The sequence below is a fragment of the Rhincodon typus genome, chromosome 15 (genome assembly GCF_021869965.1).
Source record: "Rhincodon typus isolate 14 chromosome 15, sRhiTyp1.1, whole genome shotgun sequence".
NCBI lineage: Eukaryota > Metazoa > Chordata > Chondrichthyes > Orectolobiformes > Rhincodontidae > Rhincodon > Rhincodon typus.
This window is the reverse complement of record NC_063346.1, coordinates 55,069,637-55,092,176: the sequence shown is the minus strand read 5'-3', so window position 1 is coordinate 55,092,176 and position 22,540 is coordinate 55,069,637. Positions and strand designations below refer to the sequence as shown.

At 38.8% G+C, this 22,540-nt stretch overlaps 1 protein-coding gene across 6 annotated transcripts in view; it reads right to left on the bottom strand.

The window, feature by feature from the left end:
• Positions 1 to 22,540, bottom strand: part of LOC109913013 (anillin-like) — a 58,855-nt gene that overhangs the window by 24,751 nt on the left and 11,564 nt on the right. For 2 of the 6 annotated variants that reach the window (XM_048605878.1, XM_048605880.1), the window contains exons 6-12: positions 21,758 to 21,936; positions 16,221 to 16,328; positions 14,257 to 14,373; positions 12,642 to 12,753; positions 11,867 to 12,007; positions 10,508 to 10,845; positions 5,473 to 5,615 (exon numbers count right to left, since the gene is read on the bottom strand). In XM_048605878.1, the coding sequence (XP_048461835.1) occupies positions 5,473 to 5,615; positions 10,508 to 10,845; positions 11,867 to 12,007; positions 12,642 to 12,753; positions 14,257 to 14,373; positions 16,221 to 16,328; positions 21,758 to 21,936 (1,138 nt within the window). The remainder of the gene's footprint in view (positions 1 to 5,472; positions 5,616 to 10,507; positions 10,846 to 11,866; positions 12,008 to 12,641; positions 12,754 to 14,256; positions 14,374 to 16,220; positions 16,329 to 21,757; positions 21,937 to 22,540) is intronic. The other 4 variants (XM_048605879.1, XM_020512471.2, XM_048605881.1 and 1 more) reach the window with 4 other exon arrangements.

Here is a 22,540-nt window from a genome sequence, read left to right as displayed (position 1 = left end):
GTTGTTAGATTTGAAGGCAACGCCATAGGCTTTGACACTGGGAAGACAGTGGCCAGAAAACTAATTGAAGTTTCAAATAAAGTTCAAAACTGCACAGTGTTAAGGTTTTGAAGATGAGACACTTAGAAAATATTGCAGATGATCTTGGTAACATTAACTTTGATGTTGAACTAGAGGCAATGATAGCAAATTGTTCAAAACCTCAGGTAAAACTATACAGACTAGACTGTTTTTTTTTAAAAAAACATAATCTGGGCAGTACAGAGGCTCAGTGGTTAGCACTGCTGCCTCAGCACCAGGGACCAGGGTTCGATTCCATCCTCGGGCGACTGTCCGAGTGAAGTTTGCACACACTCTCCCAGTGTCTGCGTGGGTTTCCTCCCACAGTCCAAAGATATGCAGGCTAGGTGGATTGGCCATGCTAAATTGCCCTTGTGTTCAGGGATGTGTAGACTAGGTGGGTTATAGGGGTGTGGATCTGGGTGGGATGTCGAGGGTCGGTATGGACTTGTTGGGTTGAAGGGCCTGTTTCCACACTGTAGGGATTCTATGATGAATATATAATGCCAAGTTGCGAAAGCTGTACTTGCCAAAAGCAAGTCACGCTTGACAAAATAGTTAAAGTAACAAGCTAAAAGAAAAACACAGAGCAAATAAAAATGCAAATTCAGACAATGGGAGAAATATAAATAATAAAAAGGAAGACAAAAAGGATAGTGTGGGCTGCAGAAACACCAGAACATCCGAGACATTTTAAGATCAATTGTTTTCTAAAGGAAAGTAGGAGCAAAAAGTATAACGTGGGCTCTTTAGAAAACACAGATGTGGTAATATCAAAGTGAATATTGGAAAACTTAACTACTTGTATTAGTCTTCAGTCAAGGAAGATTATGCACCTGATATTAGAGCAAAATAAGGAATCAAGGATTGCAACTGATGAAAGCGAGTGCAAGAAAGAAAACAGAACTTAAATCAAAATAATAATACTAGAGGATGACAAATCCCAGAATACACTGGTTTTCCACATCAGGTTTATCACGTAGGTGGAGTAAATTGCAAATACGTCAGCTACACAGTCTTCAAAGACTGGTTCAGGAATTGCCCCGCAAGATTGGAAATTTGCAAATGTAACTATTTTTAACGGGAGAGAGAAAATACAGCAAATTACAGACCCTTCAGATGAACATCTGTCAGGGAGAGGTTAGACGTAACCGAATTCACGTAACCCTGGACATGGGCTCCTTAAACTACGGACATTGGTAGCCTTGTTGGAGGTCTTTTCTCTGAAACTTCCACAGCCTTCAAAAGCAACTCAGGACTTTTTCCTAGTACGACCGTTTGGACAGCTAATAATAGCTCCTTCACTGTTCAGTATTCTTCTCTTTCAATTAGTTTCTGTCTAAATAATTCTTCTTCTGGCTGCAATGTCAAGTCAGCAAAGATCTTAGCAATTATCTCCATGGTGACTTGCCAGTCATTTTGCCGAAATGTGTGAAATTTGGAAATGCTGTCTTTAGGGGTCTGTTCGAAACAAAAGATTTTCTGATCTCTTTTTAAGAGTCAGAAAACCAAAATCAAGAACCCATTCTTCCTCCTCTTTCCAATCTCAGCACTCAACCAATACCACCACATAAGAAGTCTTCATCCACAATTTCAGAGTTACATCCACCAAACCTAAATAACTAAATAAGTGAAGCTGCAGTCAGGGGATCGTTACTGGATGCAATTTGTATGATTTTTGGAAGGTGTTTACATTAAAGAAAAAGCATTTGTTAAACCTCAGGGTAAAAAAAGGGACCCCGGATTAAAAGAGGTCATTACAACTCGCTCATTGTTACCTCTTCTCCAAATTCCCTGATGCTTCACATTAGATGGAAAGATTATATAATGCTGGTTTCTATTCCCTGGCTTGTATGCAGCTAGGTGGCTGGATTGAAATTAGGCAGACAAAAGAAACTTCTCTGTTGGTTTGACAGTTTAGGATAGGGCTTCACAAATTTATTATCTCCCAGTGGGATTGAGAGCTCAGAAGCAGCAACGGCTGCCCTGAAGCACGCATTAAATGCCAATTGCTGCCATCCTGACGCGGTCTGGCCAACAGGTGACTCCAGACCCACAGAAAGCTCAACTGCCTCCCCAGGCATTTAGGGATGGGCAATGAATGCTGCCTAGCCAGACACTCCATCCCACGAAGGAATTAAAAAGGCCTCCATAATTCCTCATTTTTTTCCAAACAATGTGTGGCCTAATGGAAAAATCTTTTTTTGCATCAGCAAGTAAGCTTCAAAGAGCCCATGAAACATTAGGTGCTTGTTTTCGAAAATGAAACCCACAGTAAGACACCCCACTACTCTCCAGCCAAGAGAGGAAAAACTCTACCCTTCCTGCTCAGGAATTGAATACAAGACATGGCCTTAAATACCAAAATCAGGGCATCCAGAAGTTAGGAAACAGACCCTTCGACCCAATGAGAACATGGTCAGCATGGACTAAAACTAAATTAGTCCCATCCATCTGTGTTTGACCCATCTCTCTCTAAACCTTTCCTGGTCATGTCCTTATCCAAATATCTTTTAAACATTGTAAGCTGTAGCTGCATCCACCACTTCCTCTGGCAGTTCATTCTACAAATCACTAAAAAAATTGTCCCACATATCCGTTTTGAAAAACTTTCTCTCACCTTAAAAATATGCTCTAGTTTTGGAGTCCCTCACCTTAGGGAAAAGGACTTTGCTATTCACCTTATCTATGCACCTCATGATTTTATAAGCCTCTATAAAAGGTCACCCCTCAACCTCCTACGCTCCAGTGAATAAAGTCCCAGTCTATTTTTATAACTCAAACCTCCATTCCCAGCAACATCCTGGTAAATCTTTTCTGAACTCTCTTCAGCCTAATAATATCCTTCCCATAGCAGGGTGACCAGAAACAGTACTTCAGAACAGGCTTCACCAAAGTCCTGTACAAACTCAACATGATGTGCCACCACCTATACTCAAAGGTCCGAGCAATGAAGGCAAGCATACTAAACTCATTCTTAACCATCCCGTCTACCTGTGACACAAGTTTCAAAGAATTATATACCTGAACTCCTAGTCCACTCTGTTCTACAATACCAACCAAGCCCTACCATTAATTGTACAAGTCCTGCCTTTGTTTGTTTTACCTAAATGCAAAACCTTGCATTTACCCAAATTAAACTCCATCTGCAGCTCTTCAGCCCATTGGCCCAATTGATAAAGATCTCTTTTGTAATCGTAGATAACCCTCTTCACTGTCGGCTATACTGCCAATTTTGGTGTCATCCACAAACTTACTAACCATGCCTTCAATATCCTCATCTAAATCATTTATTTAGAGAGAGGTCTCTTGGGGTCCAGGTTCAGTGCTTCTTCAAAGTGGAGTCACAGGTAGACAGGGTATTGAAGGTAGCATTTGGTATGCTTGCCTTTATTGGTCAGGGCATCGAGAACAAAGTTGGTATATCATGTTCCAGCTGTACAGGACATTGGTTAGGCCACTTTTGGCATAGTGCATTCAATTCTAGTCTCCCTGCTGTAAGAAAGATGTTGTGAAACTTGAAAAAGTTCAAAAGAGGTTTAAGGATGCTGCCGGGGTTGAGGGGTCCAAAGCTATAGGCAGAGGCTGAACAGGCTCGGGGCCATTTTCCCTGGAGCTTTGGAAGCTGAGGCGTGATGTTATAGAGGTTTAGAAGAGCATGTTGTGCACGGATAGGGTGAATAGCCATGATCTTTCCCAGGGTAGGGGAGTCTAAAACTAGGGTGCATAGGTTTAAGCCGAGAGGGGGAAAAGTGCCTAAGTCGCAACCTTTCAATGCAAAGGGTGATGTTTAATACGGAATGAACTGCCAGAGGAAGTGGAGGAGGCTGAACAGAAAGGGTTGAGAGAGATATGGGCCAAATGCTGGCAAGTCAGACTGATTAATTTGATAGCTGGTCGGCGTGGACAATTTGGTCTGAAGGATCTGTTTTCATGCTGACTCTATATAAATGACAAAAGAAAAGTGGACCCAGTACCAATCCCTGTGGAACACTGGTTACAGGTCTGCAGTCCGAAAAACAACACTCCACCACCACCGTCTTCTACCGTAAAGCTAATTTTGTATCCAATTGGCAAGCTCGCCTTGAAACCCATGTGATCTAACTGTAATTAGTCTACCATGCAGAACCTTATCAAAGGCTTTAAAGTCCAAGTCAACATTGAGGACAGAGTGGTAGGCAATGATATTTTCGGTTACATCCTCAAGAAACTCAATCAAGTTTGAGAGACATGATTTCCCTTGCATTCCTGGCCTCTCCAAATGCATGTAAATCCTATCTTTCAGGATCACCTCCAACATCTTACCCATCACCGACGTCAGACTCTGGTCCATAGCTCCCAGGCTTCTCCTTACAGCCTTTCTTAAATGAAGGCAGAACACTACCCACCCTCCAGTTCTCCAGCACCTCACCTATGGTTACAGATGATACAAAATACTTCTGCTAGGGGCCCCACAATATCCTCCCTAAATTCCCACAACATCCTGGGATACGCTTGATCAGGTCCCAGAGATTTATCCACTTTTGTTTTCTAAGACCTTCCTCTTCTGTAATGTGAACTGTTTTCAAAATATCAATATTTATTTCCCCAGAGTTCTCTAACTTCCATTTCTTTCTCCCATCTCCTCAGATTCAACACAAAAACCATGATCTTCAAAGGACCCCTGCTCTCAGTCTAAAAAATCTCTCACTCTTAAGTCTATTTGCAGAATCTCTTGGGATTATGTTTAACCTTATCTGTCAAGGCTGTCTCATAACCCCTCTTTGCCTTCCCGATTTCTCTCTTAAGAATGCCCCTACACACTTTATATTCTGCAAGAGATTTATTTCATCCTACTTGTCTATATCTAATAGATAGTTAATTTTTATTCTTGACTAGAACCTCAATATCTTTATTCTTCCATTGTTCCCTAATCTTACCAGCCTCTACCTTTCACTAACAGGAATGCAATGCCTTGTCGCACAAAAGGAGGATAGAATTATAAAAACACCCTCAAAAATATACTGACTCCAATAACTTTAAATCCGAGTAAGAGAATTTTTGCTCAAGGACTTCATTCGATATGGAACTATAGCAGGTAGATGCAGTAGAGATACAGACAGCCTGAATGCATCGAATGGCAGAACAGGGTAAACGGCTTAATCCTGCCCTTATGCACAATGACTTGGAAAAGAGGTAACCAAAGCCCAAAATTAGTTCCAAGCAAAAAAAAAAAAACAAAAAATCTACTAAATCAGTCTATTAAAACTTGACCCAAACAGGTAACCACCTAAGTCAAGAGATTTTTTGCACAAATCCTTTTTGAAACAGGAACCATTACACAACTTGTTTAAACTGTTTAAGGGCTCAACCTTTAAAAGTTGCTGTGTGTCAAAATACATCTATAATCTAATATTCATGGGGATAAATTACCTGTATAATGGTGCATTTTCCACTGCTTGTAGAAGATTTCCAGCTCGATCTCGGTCCTGCCCAGAATTATGGAGTTCGAGTGACGAATAGAGTGAGCAGCAGGATTCAGTCAGGCCATTGTTTAATGATGCAACTACCGCAGCCTACCAGGTACAAAAAGAGGAAGCAAAAGAAACTTGAGGCATGTTGCAAGTATTCCAACCTACTTGGGCATTGTAAAAGGGATATTAAATAGGCTATGTAAATCCAATGAATGTTGAATTTATGTACTCAACTAACAGGATTAATGGCCAAGTCAATGAATATACTATAAGCAGTTTGACAGCTTATCAACAAGGCTAAATTTCTACAAATGGTTAAACAACTACAGTAGACCTCTTTGACCCAGTGAATTTTTTTCTAAACAATCTTACTAATTTTTTAAAGAGACTGAAATTTATCTACTTGACATTAGTAATCCACTCCAATAGGCAACTGCTCCTTGATCCCCTCAACCACTAAGTGTTCCCTTTACTTTTTCTTTAAAAATGTGAAAGACATGGTCCCATTCCTATTTTATTTGCTGTTGACTTTCTTATGGAGCTCAGTTTTCTTTTTAAAAAATAAAAACACAAAATTAAGCTATTCTGAACTTTTAAAACCTCATTCCAACTGTAATACATTTAAGATTTGGGATAAGATTTTTGACATGTTGCTGATTAAGTTTAATAATGTTTGGTCATCTATGCTATGACATGGTTCAGGGTCAGAATGTGGAAGTTAGGGAGCCCCTACTCCCACACCTCAGCTAGGCGCCTATCCTAATAGGATAGATATTTGTTCTTACTATCTCCAAGATTTAAGAAATAAAATGCAAATGTCTTAAATTAAAGATGATTTATACAGATACAGAAAGCTAAAACCAACTTCACTTGAGGTATCATCTGGATTGGCAGTGGATGGAGAACTGATGTAGGAGGAGGGGCAAATTTCTAAGGCAGTAGAACCAATTGTGAAGGTGGTATCTGTACAGGTTAGATGTGTTACATTTTAACAGGACGGGGACTAATATTCTCACATTGAGGTTTGCTAGTGCTATTGGGGTGAAGTTAAACTAGCTTGTGAGGGGGAAGCAGCGTGTTAACCCAAATTAAAAAGGAAGTAAAGTTGGTATCAGCAAGTAGGAAAGCTGAGGGGGAAGATAAGAAAACAGGAGAAACAAAAATGAAAGAGGATGTTTTAAATGCAGAATGATGTCAAAAGCTATAAAACAGTAGTCTACCCAAATTAACACAACATTCGCGATGAGAGGATCTGAAAGCACACATTCAGATAAATGGATACAATCTAAATTCCCATTGCAGAAACATGGCTGCACAGTGACCAGGACTGGAAACACAAGACTCGAGCATAACTGACATTTAGAAAAGGACAGACAAAAATAAAAAAGAAAGTTGCACTAATAATGAAGGATAGGACCAGTACATCAGTAAGAGAGGGTGGCAGAGCAGAAGATCAACGTATGCAATCTGTTTGCGTGGAGCTAATGAACTGCAAAGGGCAGCAGAGTTATTTATAGTAGTGGTTGTGGGGAACAATCATAGTTGACTTCAATCTCATCAACTGGGTTAACCAATTGAGCACGAAAGTTGTGGACAAGTTTCTAGATGTTTTCGTAGAGCAGCACATTGAGGAAGCAACTAGAGGACAGACTATTTTAGATTTAGCACACACAATGAAAACGGCAAATTAATAACCTTATTGGGAAAAGAACTTTAGGTATGAGTGAGCATAATGACAGAATTTTACATTAGGTTTGAAAGTGAGGTAGTTCAATCTGAAGCAATGAACTCATCTCTATCCACATGGATAGAGAGAACCACCAATTTGACTGGGACAACACCAAAATCCTGGGACAAGCAAAGCAGAGACAGGCACGGGAATTCCTAGAAGCCCGGCACTCCATGAAGCATGTTATTAATAAACACATAGAACTCGACCCCATATACACTCCACTACGAAGGAAAACTGGAATGAGGCAATCCAGCTCAACGGACTCCAGAGTTTAAAAACCAGGCAGGAAAGCACACTGGCGCTTCATTGGAGGCTGCACTGATGAGGTTACCCAGCATGGTAATGAAACGTCTGCGAAACAACAAACCAGCTCCGCGAGCCAACCAAAACACCCACAACCCGAGCTACAAATCTACTCCAAAACATTAGGAGATAATATACCGGCATTGATGACAGATTACCTAACAGACAAAAAACAGATTGGAATGAATGGGTCCCAGCCTGCCAATGCAAGACTGACTAGTGATGTAGCACAAGGATCAATACTTAGGTCCTAGCTGTTTACAATATATACACATGATTGGGATGTGTGGACCAAATCTAACACAGCAAAGTTTGTTTTAACTGGCACCCTCGATAAACAGGCAAATATTGTGCCAAATACTGGACGAATACCATATTATTACGATCTCCATGTTGTCCTTGTAGTTAGCTGAAGGTGGGGGATGAAAAAGCTCTCTGCTGTTAACTTTTAAATAATGCAACTTTGCTTTAAATAAGTGATTTGAGTTGTAAATAGAGCATAACAACGATGTGTATACCCCCTGCATTACATTTCTATTACTTAGTGTGATTTTACATTGATTATATGGACCTCTAGATCAACTGGAAATTCTGGGTCCCACAGATGTTGGTTAATAAAATATTTGCTGCATTTCAAATTTGGTTTTGATGCAAAGCTAAGCAAGTACCGAGACCTGAAGGAGGGTCACCGGACCAGAAACATTAACTCTGATTTTTTTTCTTCAGAGACGCTGCCAGACCTGCTGAGCTTTTCCAGCAACTTTGTCTTTGTTCCTGATCTACAGCATCCACAGTTCTTTTGGTTTTTATTCAGTATGTGTTTTACGAGGATGAGGATTTGGTCGAGCTTAAAGAGTGGGCAAGAACTTGGTGGATGGAATATAATAGGGAAAAAAATGAGATTGTCCACTATAGTAGAAGAAACCAATGCACAGAACATTTCTTAAATGGCAACAGGTAGGAAAATCTAGGTGTAGAAAAGGGACTTGGGTGTCCTTGTTAATAAGTCCCAGAAGGCTAATCTGCAGCATGCTATTAGAAAGGGGTTGTAACCCACACTTTTTTTTTTAAAAAAAAAGATCATTTTTGATTCAAACAGTGAGTGGAGAATTGGAAGTGAGCATTGGATTGTGAGCAGCTATTTGTTTTAAAACAAAAAAAAAAGAGAACAAAAACTTTTGTTTATAGGACCTGACCTATAAGTCCATTGTGGGCTGATTCTTGTTCAGAGAACGCTATAGGCATTTTGGCTCCGGAGGTGCATTGTACTCAAGTGTTGGCAGATGTTGAGATGTTAATAGGGGCCATCGCAGGAAGGCCAGCACCTACCAGTTTAAAAAAAAAAATTAGAAAAAAAAAAAAAAAAAAAAAAAAAGAGGTACTAAAGTTTGAACTAGTATTTTTTTGGTCAGGATTTTGGCTGCTAAAGCCACAGAACAGAGGTTTGATTGCCCCCTGGTTAGCCTCCCATTAATCAAAAGTTCAGAGAACAGAATCTCAGCTTTACGAATTAAATGAATATCCCTCAGAGCTTATTGGAAGCTATTTGCATTGATTAGGATCTTCAGAAATCAAGCAAGATACGATCCCATGTGTCTGTGACACTGCTTCATGGAAACCACTTAAGTTAATTAGCCTTAACATCTCTTATTTTTCTTCTAATTAATCACTTAATTGTGTCTGTCTACGCGAGAACAGAGGTTAGAAGCAAAGACGATTGAAATCAATCATACATTGATTAGATTATCTTGTGGTTTAACTTTGCTCAACTAAAGTTACTGGATTAATAATGAATTATTAATTATTTTGTTTAAGTTACAAACTTGGTGTCTGGTATCAGTTATTCAAACTGTCTGGTTAGGAACCATAGGGGTAATTTTGAATGTCATCAAATGCTGTGATTTTACTGTATTGCAAATATCAGGACTTGGAGACTGATTTAATATGGCTATCTCTTTGTCGTAACATTGGCTAATGGAACCTTAGTCTTTATTGCAAGAGGATTTGAGTACATGAGCAGTGAAGTCTTGCAACAATGGAGTAGAAGTTTGGTTAAACTTCACCTAGGTCTCTTATGTCAAGAAGGGTAATAATCACCATAGAGGGAGTACATCAAAGTGTTCACCAGACTTGCTCCCAGAATGTCAGGACTATCCTATGAAGAGCAATCGGGAAAACAATACCTATGTCACTCGTGTATCAAAGAAGGAGAGGGGATTACATTGAAACTTAAAATACTTAACAGGGGTAGACAGGGCAGATGCAGATAAAATGTTTCAACTGGCTGGGAAGTCTAAAACCAGCAGTCACAATTTAAAAATAAAATGAGATGCCACCCAGGACTGAGATCAGAAGAATTTGATCTACTCAGTTGTGAACTTCTGGAATTCTCTACCCCAGAGGGTTGTGAAAGCTTAGTTTTTGAGGATGCTTAAAGATACAGATAGTTCTCCTATAACACAATAGCTGCGTTCTTGTGTGACCTTGTGCTATAGAAAATAGCCATAGACAATCGCGTTATAGGGAAATCTCTATATCTGTACAGCAGAAAGTTTGCATTACGTGAACAGCGTTCACTACTCAATTGTGTTACAGCCAATTTGCGTTAATGAAACACACGTTATAGCAGAACTACATGTATTGATAATTTCTGAATACAATGATGTAAAGGGTTATGGAGACAGGTTGGGTAAGAGGCATTGAACAATTCAGCCATAATGGTATCAAATGGCGGACAGGCTGAATGGCCTACTCCCAAGCCAGTTTGAGCTCTCCACACCCTGTACCTATTCAAGTTAATTACCTGCTTAGGCAAACAGACTGTATGGTGTATAGAATTGCTTTACATGATCACAGACATCAATTTTCAACCAAGTTAAATGTACTCCAGTACAAAAAACCAATTAGAACTTTTTTAAAGAGAAAAGCCACCATTGAAAATTCAGGGAAGCACACTCACTAGAGGAGATGCAGCATCCAACTTGATGGATTTAGCAAGCGGAGACAATATGGAGATGCTGGGTAAAGTCAGATCATCGTCTTCTTTTTGATCTTTTGCCTCAGCTTTAGCCTTTGTCTCATCACTCTGATCCACAGCTTTAGAGTTTTTCAGCTCTGCCTCAGCTTCAGACTTGACTTCCTCACCCTTATCCTCAGCTTTGGATTTTTTCAAATTTGCCATCGCTGGTTCTTTAGCCTCAGGTTCAATTCCTTCTTCCATCCTGTCTGAGTCGAGTACACCTTCAAACAGCTTATCAATTAGTTCAGAGTTGTTCAATTCTTCCTGGGAGCTGGATTCTAGTTTTAAGATAGAAAGCAATAATGAAACAAGATCAATTTACACAAATACCTACTAGAGATTAGAGACAGGAGACTAGCTTTTGCTTTCCACTTTACTGAAAATTGGAGTTTTTTTTAAAATAACAATTCATTTTTCTTTAACAACAGGAAAGTTAAATCAAGACATGTACAATGATAACAGTTCTAGTGCAATCTTTTTCAAATCAGCACTGTTAGCAGCAGTCTATTTGACTCTAGGAAACTAATCAAGCCATATTTATGCAAAGCATACATACACTCATGAGGCCTCTGGAAAGAATTCAGAAGCTGGAAACCCAACTTCTAACCACTTAAAAGAGTAAAAATGCCAGAATGGTGTGCCAATCGGCACAGTACAACATTGGGCTCTTTGTCAATGTAGTCGAGTGACACTTTTCTTAAAGAGTCACTGGGTGAAAAAGCTCAGTTTTATAAAGTACTCAATATGTTAAAGTTACAAACTGAAGCTTAAATATTATCCTGATGTAATAATTTTATAAAAAAGTATGGATATTGAACATAGATGTCTGGAAAGGATAAATTGTAGGAATTGCCAGAATAAGTTATGATTCACTCATTTCCCAAAGATTCAATTAATACTCGACAGAACTCAACTTGTTGGCTTCCCTACTTATTCAGCAATGTGTTTCTGGAGCAGGATTATACTTAGAGACAAGCGTACATATGCTACACTGTGCACAGGAAAGGTTTGCTTCATTAAATCAAAATTATCCATTTTCACTCTTCTCTCTCCACCCCAACCCTGTTCTGAATTAACACTGGTTCCTCCCTTCTAGTTTGTGGTGGAGCAATCTGTTTTCCTTTCTACTACTGAATGAATTATAGGGGCAATTCGTGAGAACTCACTACAGTTCCTATTTGCAAACACCACAAAAATTGGGACAAGCTTTCTGTCCATTCCTCCAATTGAAAAAAAAATTCAGCATTTAAAGTTATTTATATAATTTGAAAATCAGGGGACATTACAAAATTCTCATACCCATCTCAGAGATGCACTTCTCATTCTCATCGCTCTCAGTTTCTACATATTCTGGCGATGGAATGGTTTGTGGTTCTAATGCAAAAGTAACCTTCCTGAGAGGAGTCGACCAATCCATAGGTGCTTCCACCTTGCATTCACCTAAATTTGGGATGAACATTTCACAATTGTTACACATTACTGAATATATGTAAACCTAACATCTTCCATCGTAACGCTCCAGGAAATGCAAAATTTAAGACAGTATACTAGAGAGAGTGTTGAAATTAATAAGTCACCCATCTTATCTCCACTTTGGGCAATCACTATGAACCATTTCAATGTACATCTGTCAGTCGCAAACATTTCTATGCTGGAATTTAAAGTTAGAAGGAGAAATAGGGATATGACTGCCCAGCTTCATCCCTGTTGTGCGTTTAATTCAAAGTAGTAAAAGAAGCTGAGCCTTGCTCATGTATGAGAACACTGCTACCTAAAAACTCAGGTCCTTTATCTTTAATGACCTTCCCAATATCAATGCAAACTTCAGGACAAAAATAGCCGAGTTAAGGTTCGACAAAGATGACTTGAGTGAAATATCAATTTGAAGCTCAATTTTAACAGCACGAAGTAGTAAGACAGAGGCCTCGTGAATGTAAATACAGTCTAATGTAAGACAAATGCAGCATAAAGGAATTAGCTGTCAGCAAGTAGCATACAAGCTGTCTATTGAACAGTTGTGACTGGAGCTTATTAGTTGATAATCGATAAGAATGAATAGTATTCAGACCTTTACCTTCAGTAATCTGGAGTATCTCTTCATACTTTTCATTGTGTTCCAAATCTGTAATAGTGTCGGTGTCATCAATAGTGTTCTCTTGAGCTTTTGTACTCCCCTTCAACTCCTCCTAGATCATGTAGAGAATTGAATATTTTTGAGAACCTGACACAGGCAGTTAAAAATTCCTTACAAAAACTAAAAGTGACATATCTAATGAGGGAATCAAAACGTAAGCTCTTTTTACATAATATGTCCACAGGACAGAGCTTTATAACCCATGAAACTGTATTGAAGTGTCGTGAGTCATGGTGTAGAGAGATGCTTAGCCAATTTGTGCAAAACAAAAGGAGTCTCACACAAAACAAACTAAGCAATCAGATATTCTACTTGAACAAGTAGTCAGTATGCAGATATAGGCTAGACTACTAGGGGACCTCCCTATTCTGCTACCCATCTGAAGGCCAGATTGGTGTTCAATTTAGCATCTCAGATATATCTGACATTTGTTTTTTTATTTAAAAGGGTGAACTCGTAAAAGAAAGGAAGTAAGTATCGTCAGTGACAAGTAATGCAAATTTACAGAACAAAACTGCTAAATAAATTCACAACCTCCAGGCAATCCAGTTCTGAGTAACATCTGCTTTTAATTGATTAAAACAATCAAAATCTAAAGCAATTGCTGAAAGTAGATTCACACTGCTGTTATCTCCTTCCCATGTATGCTCAAAATTTTGCCTATTTATGTTTTGTTCTTGTCCTTCATTCCTGGATTTTATGCCTTCAAGGCCTGTGAAATAGATGGGCACAAGAAATGCTGCAACTAGTGCTAAAACAAAACAGTTAGTGAACAACTTGTATTTGTTATAAGAGGGAAAACAGTAAAATGAAGAATTATTACAAAATACTAGACACAACCAAAGAAACAAGTCATGTTTGTAATCCAATGTTCAGGAGATGTAAAGAAGAAGTGATTTCACCCAATTTAAAGAGGCCAATTAAGCACATCACTCAAAATTACTATGTAAATTATTCTTCAACTGGGACACAGGGAGAAGACTGCTGCTTCTTTTATCATAATGCAGTCTCACAACTACAAACTGGATTAATAAATTTAGGTTTATTTGCAACTGCACAAATAACTAATTCAGCACTGGTTGACCTGCACCTCTTCAGTTGTGCACATGTGCAAAAAAGTTAAGTATTACATTCCTTTCTATTTATTGATGTATATAGAATGTTCACTGGTAGTAGGACAAATCAAATGATATGTAAATCATTCAATTAATGTAATCATCTTATGAAAGGCAAGAGATTTAAAATGTCACGATAATGACTTGAGAACCATTGTTTAATAAAAAAAAGCACATTTCTAACACGTGCCCTTAATTCAGCACAATTCAAGGGTTAAAGTTTTAAAGCACAAATTTCTGTCATGGTGAAGTGGTGGTTTAAATTATCAACTTGCACCAAACGTGCAGATGTATTCAGTTATTAAAATTACAGCTCCAAACATCACCAAAATAAAAAAAAAAAACAGCTAGTCACAATATTGGTCCCTCAAAAAAATGGTACAGTTTTCAATTACAAGTACAGTTTCAAATTTAGTTTTCAAATCTATAGATCAACTTACTGTGACTATTTCATTTGTATTTGGAAGTTGCTCAGAGTTCACTTCTGCCACTGGCATGCTCAAGTGGCCCAGACCTTTCCTGATCCTCCTTTCTATGCAAGTTACTCTAGATGTTCCCTGTAACAGGTCATACTCAGCACATTCAACATCATTTCCATTGTATTAAGTGTTGATGTATTTTCTGTGGTGAACCTTCACCAAGCAACATGCAGCTGGCTTCCAAACTAAAATGCCGTATCACCAAGTTTAAACATGCAGGCACCTTTTTCTAGAAATCACTTCCTGCAAATCTACCTATTTGTATAGTCCAGTTATTGATAGCAAGTTCAAGTTTTAATGAGTGCTTAAAAACCCATCCTCCAATACAAAAAGCAAAAAGAACAGACTTCATGAATCAAGAGGAATGCAGTAGGTTCAATTTGCAAAGTGAATGCAGTTTTTCCTAAGTGGCACTCAAGTGTTATTGAGTTAAATGGTTCATATTTATGGGGCCCAATAATCATACTCAACTGAGTTTTATCTTTTAAAACTGGGAAATTGATGTGTGGACATTCATTGTGAACTGTAGGGAATGACATTTTCACGCATTAACTTTTACTTTGTTGAACTTGAACTGGTGGCATACGAGGTTGTGCGCAACACACGTGTGTCTGAAGGGGTTTAATAATCAATTGTAAGACAACATTTCCTCCAAGCTGTGCAGCACACTAGTTGCAGCATTGACTTCCGGTTCCAAAAGTCACTGCCATGCAACAAACTTGGAGGCCCACACAACTGGAAAGAAAAAAAATTGGGGGGGGGAAAAATAATCAAGCTGAGAAAAAAAAAAACCACAGTTTTAAATTTGGGACAGTTCTGTAGAATAGTTAGGTGAAGATGGCTACATAATGCTTTTGTTCCTGAAAAAGGGAGAAGATAGTTTATGTCGTTAAAAAAAATTCTCTCAGGGAGTATGGAGTTTAGTAATAGCTCTAGACCAGAAATATTTGGATAAAACCCTGAAAGGTTTTATTTGAAGTCGAGAAAGTTTAAGCTCAGTTGTATGTAGGCTTCATAAAGAGACTCTGATTTTCCAGACTGGGTGTCAAAGTGACAATTAAATTAAACATAGATGATACAGAATGAGATTCTCTTTGGTGCAAACAGTGTAAACATTTGGCATCCATAAAGCATGTTTTGGAATGAATGGGATTTTTTTGTTGTGAATTTTGAAATCTTTAATTGTGTACTGCATAAAAAGCTTGGATCAGTTGGTTTTATCTTCATTTTTTTGGGAAATAAACTTTTACTGTTAAAACCAAATCTTCAGTACTTGGTGCTTATACTTCAGTGAGAGACCGCCTCAAAATAAAAGCAACAAATTAAGCCAAATTTGTGCCAGAGATCTGACTTACCCAGTAATGTCAGCTAAGGTCATAACAGTGGGTCTTATCATTTTGGAAATGGAGAAGCAACACTTGGTTAGAAAGAAATCCAAAATATCAGAACTGAGAAAAAGAACGCTTGCATAAGCAAGCAATGTGAATTATTTTTTAAGCGTGTTCATTTAATATAAATGTTTTTTTCTGTCCAAAGCACCAGGATTCCCGTCAGCACTAGATCACAACCTGGTTATTAGAAAATTTGTTTCTTCAGGTTATCTAAAATCTCATACTATGATCTAAAATTTTGAAAGTTAGGAGGAATTGATTTATCAAAGACTTTATAAAAAGAGGGCAAAAAATAAAAGTTAAAAAATCTTTTAGATCATTTTTGGAAAACATTTATTCCAAATAAATCTTTTGAAGAGCAAAAATTGCACTCATTAAAATGCTCACAACTCCAGGAAATTATGCCAGAAACTGATACCAACTGTGAAAGTGAAGAGACACCAATTATCTCTAAATGGAAAGCCAAGTAAATTTTCTACAAGATGGTGTTAGTCAAGTGATTTGCGAGGAGGGAAAAATAATATTCCTATTTACCAAAGTGGATTCCTCTGGACCTGTGCATGGCTTGGATGCCTTCTTTTCCACCCAGGGGTTGTTTCCACCAGTCTTACCTCGAAGCATCGCAAGTTCTTGCTCCCGCTCCTCGAGGCACAAGAGCAGGACAGTCAGTCAGCTAATCACACAGGAAGTTAATCAATCATCCATCAGAAGCTTTTTTCTTCTCAATTGATATCTATCAAACCTCAATACTTGGAATTTAAAAAAACTAAGGGAAATATTTCCAATTTCTTCCAGCTGACTCTGGAAATGAAGGCACCAAAAAATCTTTGCTATCACCCAAAGTTAGTTGGACCTGAAATCCAATAGATTTAGCATTATTTAGCACAAAAGAAAATCAGGTTACTGCCAGCTCATAAAAAGGACTAGTTCCATTACATCCATAGAAAGGAAAACACATTTATTTTTAATTACCTCAATTTTACATATGAAAGAGGGCTCTATCTCACTCAAATTAGAGCATCTCCACGGGAGAATAAGATAATTTGTTTTCTATCTATGAAAACGAGAGCCATCAAAGAGATAGTAGGAACTGCTGATGCTGAAGAATCCGAGATAAGGAGTAGATCTGTATGAACACAGCAGGCCAAGCAGCAGAGGAGCAGGAAAGCTGACGTTTCGGGTCTGGACCCTTCTTCAGAACGGAAGGGACCAGACCCAAAATGTCAGCTTTCTTGCTCCTCTGATGCTGCTTGGCCTGCTGTGTTCATCCAGCTCTACACCTTGTTATCTCAGCCATCATAAAGTCAAAGATTATTGGAAATGCCATGTTCCCAAAGCAGCACATCCTGCTATGGTGTTCAACATTACTTTAGAAGTTCAATTTATAGGTGCATTTATGTGCCACTTGTGAATGTTCAAAGGAATTTGACTTTAGTTTTGCATGTCTATTGTCATAATCAGTTTTCAGTATAATGAGCTAGCGATTGTTCACCTCATCCAACATGATTTCAGGACTAAACTGTCAATCTAGTATATACACATGCAGAGATGACTGGACTTTATGTCAGATTTCTTGGTCTGTACAGTTACTGTCGGTAAATGAACACTCAGCCCACTCCTCACCAGCTGTTCTTATCTAAATTGCTTTAAACCATGAACACAAACCATGCATAATTACAAACTCTAAACAATTATTTCACTATGATCCAAATGATGGCATATCCCACAATGTAACCTCAATAGCCACACAACATGTTTAGTACATCGTTTGCATAACTTAAAAGAATTGCATTGTATGCTACGTTTTGAATACTAAATAATTTCATCCCAATTCCCATTTCTCGATAATAAAATCTATTCACTGGAGTCACCCCACTTATTTCACAGAATCAGAAGTGACAAATGGAAAAGCATACAGCACAGTGCCAAGGAAATTCTTCTAAGAAAAATAATAGGATGATCGCTGGATGGAAAGAGTGACCTTGAGTAACAGTGTTCTAGTTTTTTTTTGAAACAGAGACATGATCAGAGTACACTTACAGTAGCCTTCACTACTTAGGATAAAACAGTACCTGGTGGTTTCAATGGTGACATTTGTTTTGCTGAGCTCCTGGCAGATGTCAGGAAGCTATTTTGTTGGTGAGGGAGGAGTGGAGTGGAGAAGAGAAGAGAAGAGCGTTTTAGTCTCCAACCCTTCCACACGTCAACAGCTGCATTTTCAAGCTTTTGCTGTTTCCTGACATCACCATTGGAAAGCTCAGCAAGTTTAAAGAAAACAAGTTGCCAGATCACATGTGTGCTGGCAAAGCAGCAATTCACTTTAACCTTTTCAGGACTGTAGGTTTCCTCTGTGTTCACAGGGATCATCACTTATGCAGACATTTCCACTTACAACATGCACTTTCACAAAAGTAAAAAGGACAGGATAGCACAACGACCCATTCACTCGATGTTTAACATTTGAAAGCAACAAGGAAAAAATAAAAGCATAATTCTCAAGCACGAGTGGACTGTTGCAAAAACTGTTTCTCATGCATGAGACTATCACAAAGAGGTGAATGGAAGGTGGGGAAGGGCACAGCTATCAGGAGGGGCAGAGTTAGTGCCTTTTGCAGTAAAGAAGCCAATACCAGACATAAATACTCAATTTTGACACTTATAAAAATCTATCATATTTAACCTAAGTGTAATACTACTGGAACTTGGAAGCATCACTCCCCAAAAGTATACAATCACTATTGAAGCTTTTACTTGTGTGGTCCAACCAAAGGTATTTGATGCTTCATATAAAAAAAAAAATCAGCAACCAGTTTTGCATTGTAACTAGTGTTTTATAATTGCAACACAACTTTTCTTGATCACTGATTCTCCCCCCCCCCTCAGGCATGATGTATTTACAGCAAGGAGGACCTTCAATCGAACGCATCCACACCAGCTACCAACCTAATCTCACTTTCCCAGGTCCTGGCCATAGCCTTGCAGATTACTGCATTTCAACTGTTAACTCAATTACTGTTTAATAATATGCATTTTTACTGGTGCCAGTCTTTCAGGCAGTGAGCTGTACATCTCCAACACACACTGGGTAAACGTACAGCTCCTCGAAACTTCTCTAAACCTTCTACCTCAAATCTATGCTCCCTCGTTATGTGCTCCTCAACCAAAGAGGACATTGCTTTTCAATTAGCACCAGTTAGACCCCTCAATTTTATACAGCAGAGCTCAGTTTAACATCAACTTACTTTAGTATCAACATATCCATTTAATGCAGAGTTCCAGCTCAGCACAATTTGCTTTCCCCCACTGCTTCTGCTAAGCCTGAAGTTCCTCTCACCCACCCCTAGCTCCCGTTCCTAGTCTCCATTCTCTTTCTTGGAAAAAAAACTCATGTCATTTACAACCACCAGGGACTTAAGCTGCTCCTACAGCTTCAAATAGATCTACCCTCGGATTCCACTGTTCCATAGAAAAGTGACACAAGCTCATCTAATCTTTCTTCAAAAGAAAATTCTTCAGTTCAGGCAATGTTCCTGTAAATCATCTGTATACCAATCTAAGGCAACCACAACTTTCCTATAGTGTGCTGACCAGAACTGTGCATACTATGCCAGCTGTAGCTCAACTCAGTGCCAACATAGCCTTGCAGCTCTTTTAAAAAAAAAAAAAAGCTCCATCACAGGATGTGGGTGACACTGACTGGGTCAGCAATTATAGACCACCCCAAGAAATGCTGGTGAACTACCTTCTTGAAGCACTGCAGTGCTTTTGTCGTAAGTACACCTACATTGCCATTAGGGAGGGAACACTGGGCTCTGATTCAACACTGAAGGAACAACAATGTATTGCCAAATCAGATAGTTAGATTTGGAGAGGGATCTTGCAGTGTTGGTGTTGCTAAGCATCTGATGTCTTTGTCCTTCTAGATGGTAGCAATCATGGGTTTGGAAGGTAATGTACAAGGATCTTTGGTGAATTTCTGCAGTGCATCTTGCAGATGGCACACACTGCTGCTGACAGTTGATGGAAGAGGGACTGAACATTTATTGATGCAACTTGGGTTTCTTTATCCTTGATGTTGTCAGTCTTCTTGAGTGTTGTTGGATCTCCACTCATGCAGGCAAGTGATGTGTATTCCATTGCATTTCTGACTTGCGCCTTGTAAATGGTGCTCAGACTTTGGAGAGTCAGGATGAGCGTTACTCCCTGCAAGATTCCTACGTGCTCTTGTAGCCACAGTACTTATGTCTAGTCCATTCAGTTTCCATCAATGGTAACTACCAGGATGGTAATGGTGGGGAATTCAGTGATGGCAATGTCAGTCATCATGGGGCAATAGTTAGGTTTGCTCTTAATGGAGCTGGTCATTGCCTGGCACTTGTAGGGTGCAAATGTTATTTGCTGGTTGTCAGCCCAAACCTGGATATTTCCAGCTCTTGCTGCATTTGTATTGGACTGCTTCAGTATCCAGTGATATCACAAACTATGCTAATATTGAACAGACATTATATTCTATACTTCAATTAGAGACACGCACCCAGTTTGTCTCCTTGGTCACCTTATCCACCTATCTGCAGGTATCTATGGAAATTCATTGCAAGGTTTCTCTGGTCATCTACATTCTAGTTTGCCATCATTTATTCGCTTGCCAGCCTTCAAACGTATTACCTCACTACCCTGGTAAGAAATTCATCTGGCACTGTTTCACCCACCTGACTAGTTCATTGAGACTTTCTTACAATCAACAGCATTCAACCGCAGTGCCCTCTTTATTTGAAACCATCTCCAAACTTCTTAAAGCAAACAATTTAAAGGCCCACAGAGCTCCACCGAAAACATCTTCCCATTCACAAAGACATCCAAACAATAACCTTCGTTTCCTATCTCAGTCAATTTTGAATCCAAACTGTCACTGTGCCTGGAATTCTGCAGTCTTACTTTTGTGACTAGTCTGTGATGTAGAACCTCAACCAAAAAAAAAAAGCCATTTCTTAAAATGTTGAACTTTGGCTGCTTTGACCTTTAACTGCCAGGATCCTCAAATTCCAGAAGGCACCATATTATCCACTGCATGCCCAGTGATTCTTGCAATCAGGTTTCTGTTTAAAGACACCAACATTCTGCATATTTCAGTTTGGCAACAATACCTGTCTTTGCCTTCATCATTGCAGTTAAATCTAGGGCTGTTACTGTGCTGTCAATTGGGTCACTCGTGGCTTCTTAAAAACACAGCCAAGTCCTCAGTTTGTGCATACTCAAACCGTCAGATTAGATTTTCACCAAGGGCATCTATAACCATAAAATTCCTACATAAACTTCACTGCTAATGAGATTTCACCACTTGGTAACCTGAAGCCCTGTTATTTCTCATTTTACCCCAATGAAAACTTTTCCAATGCCCTCTTCCTTAACTCCACTTGACTGATCATTTTGAACCATTTTCTACTTCACTTAAAAAAGGTCCCAATGCAAAATACTATCTAATCAACACCCTTATCTTTGCTGACCTACACCAAACCTCAATTTTCAAAGCATGAAGTCCTTTGAGTTTAAGACATTCTAGAAATGTAACTGTAAACTTGTGCTATACTGACTTTGGATTACCACTTAACTGCACAGTGGCTAGGCCTTTTTGAATGCAGATAAATTTTCTGCAAGTATTGTGGCTACATCCCAATTCTGCAACATTCACTGCTCCACAGGCTTGTTCATACCCAATGACTAACTAGTTCAATATGCATTCCTTTCTCTTCAAGTTAACTATTGATGGCTCATCTTCTAGCCACTCATCCAACTCAATGCAATTTTCTTGGTTTATTCCTCAACTTCAAAAACACACATTTTTGACTGCCTTAATTCATCTGTACTCATTCTAACTGTATTCCTGCATGGATTTGACACTAACCTATGAATAATGTGTTATCAAAGGCAATCATAATACACACGTAATAGCCATAATAGTGGCTCAAAGTCTGGTGGAACAGGTTCGAGGTGAATTGTTTACTCCTGCTCCTATTTATGATCGGTTCATCTTCATGTCCCAAATTTTTAAAAACGTGCAGTCTGCAATTTACCTTTTTCATCCGGACGACATGAGATGCACTGGCAGTAGACTTGTGAAGCAACATTTCCTGGATGGCTTTTGTACTTTGACTTGTTTCAGTTATCTTAGAGCAGCTTCCCCTTTCCTCCTGGTTCGGTTTCTCACGACTCAATTCTTCAAATCTCTCTCGAACTGATTGCACAGCAACACCTATTTTGGTTTTAATAAGTAATCCATTTTTATCAATAATTACTATTAGACAAATTTGGAATTAATAGATCATGGAATCAAAAGTCAGCAGCCACAATAATTGCAGAAAACTTATCTGCATTGAAAAAGGCCTAGCCACTGAGCAGTCAAGTGGTGATCCAAAGTCAGTATTGCACAAGTTGACAGTTTCATTTCTAGAAGGTCTTAAACTCAAAGCATTTCATGCTAAAAATAATGTTGTTTGAAGTCTAGCTGATGATGCTCAATAGAGATTGTCCACTTAAGACAGAAATGGCGGCGAATTTCCTCTGGAGGTAGGGACCGCAGAGTGCTATATAGGTTCAGTCATTAAGCTCATTCAACGTTGAGATAGACAAATTTTTAAATCGATAAAGGAATCAATGGTTATGGGGATAAGGCGGAAAGTGGAATGGAAGATCAGATCAACCATGATCTCATTTCTTATTCCAAGAATCTACCAAGCTTATTTTTTTGCTTAAATTATAATCTTGACTTTTTACTCAGATTGTTAATAAAGAAAGTTTGTTCAATTTAGTTCAGGAGCTCTGACCCACAAAAGGTTGACACTTCTTGGTTTGTGGAA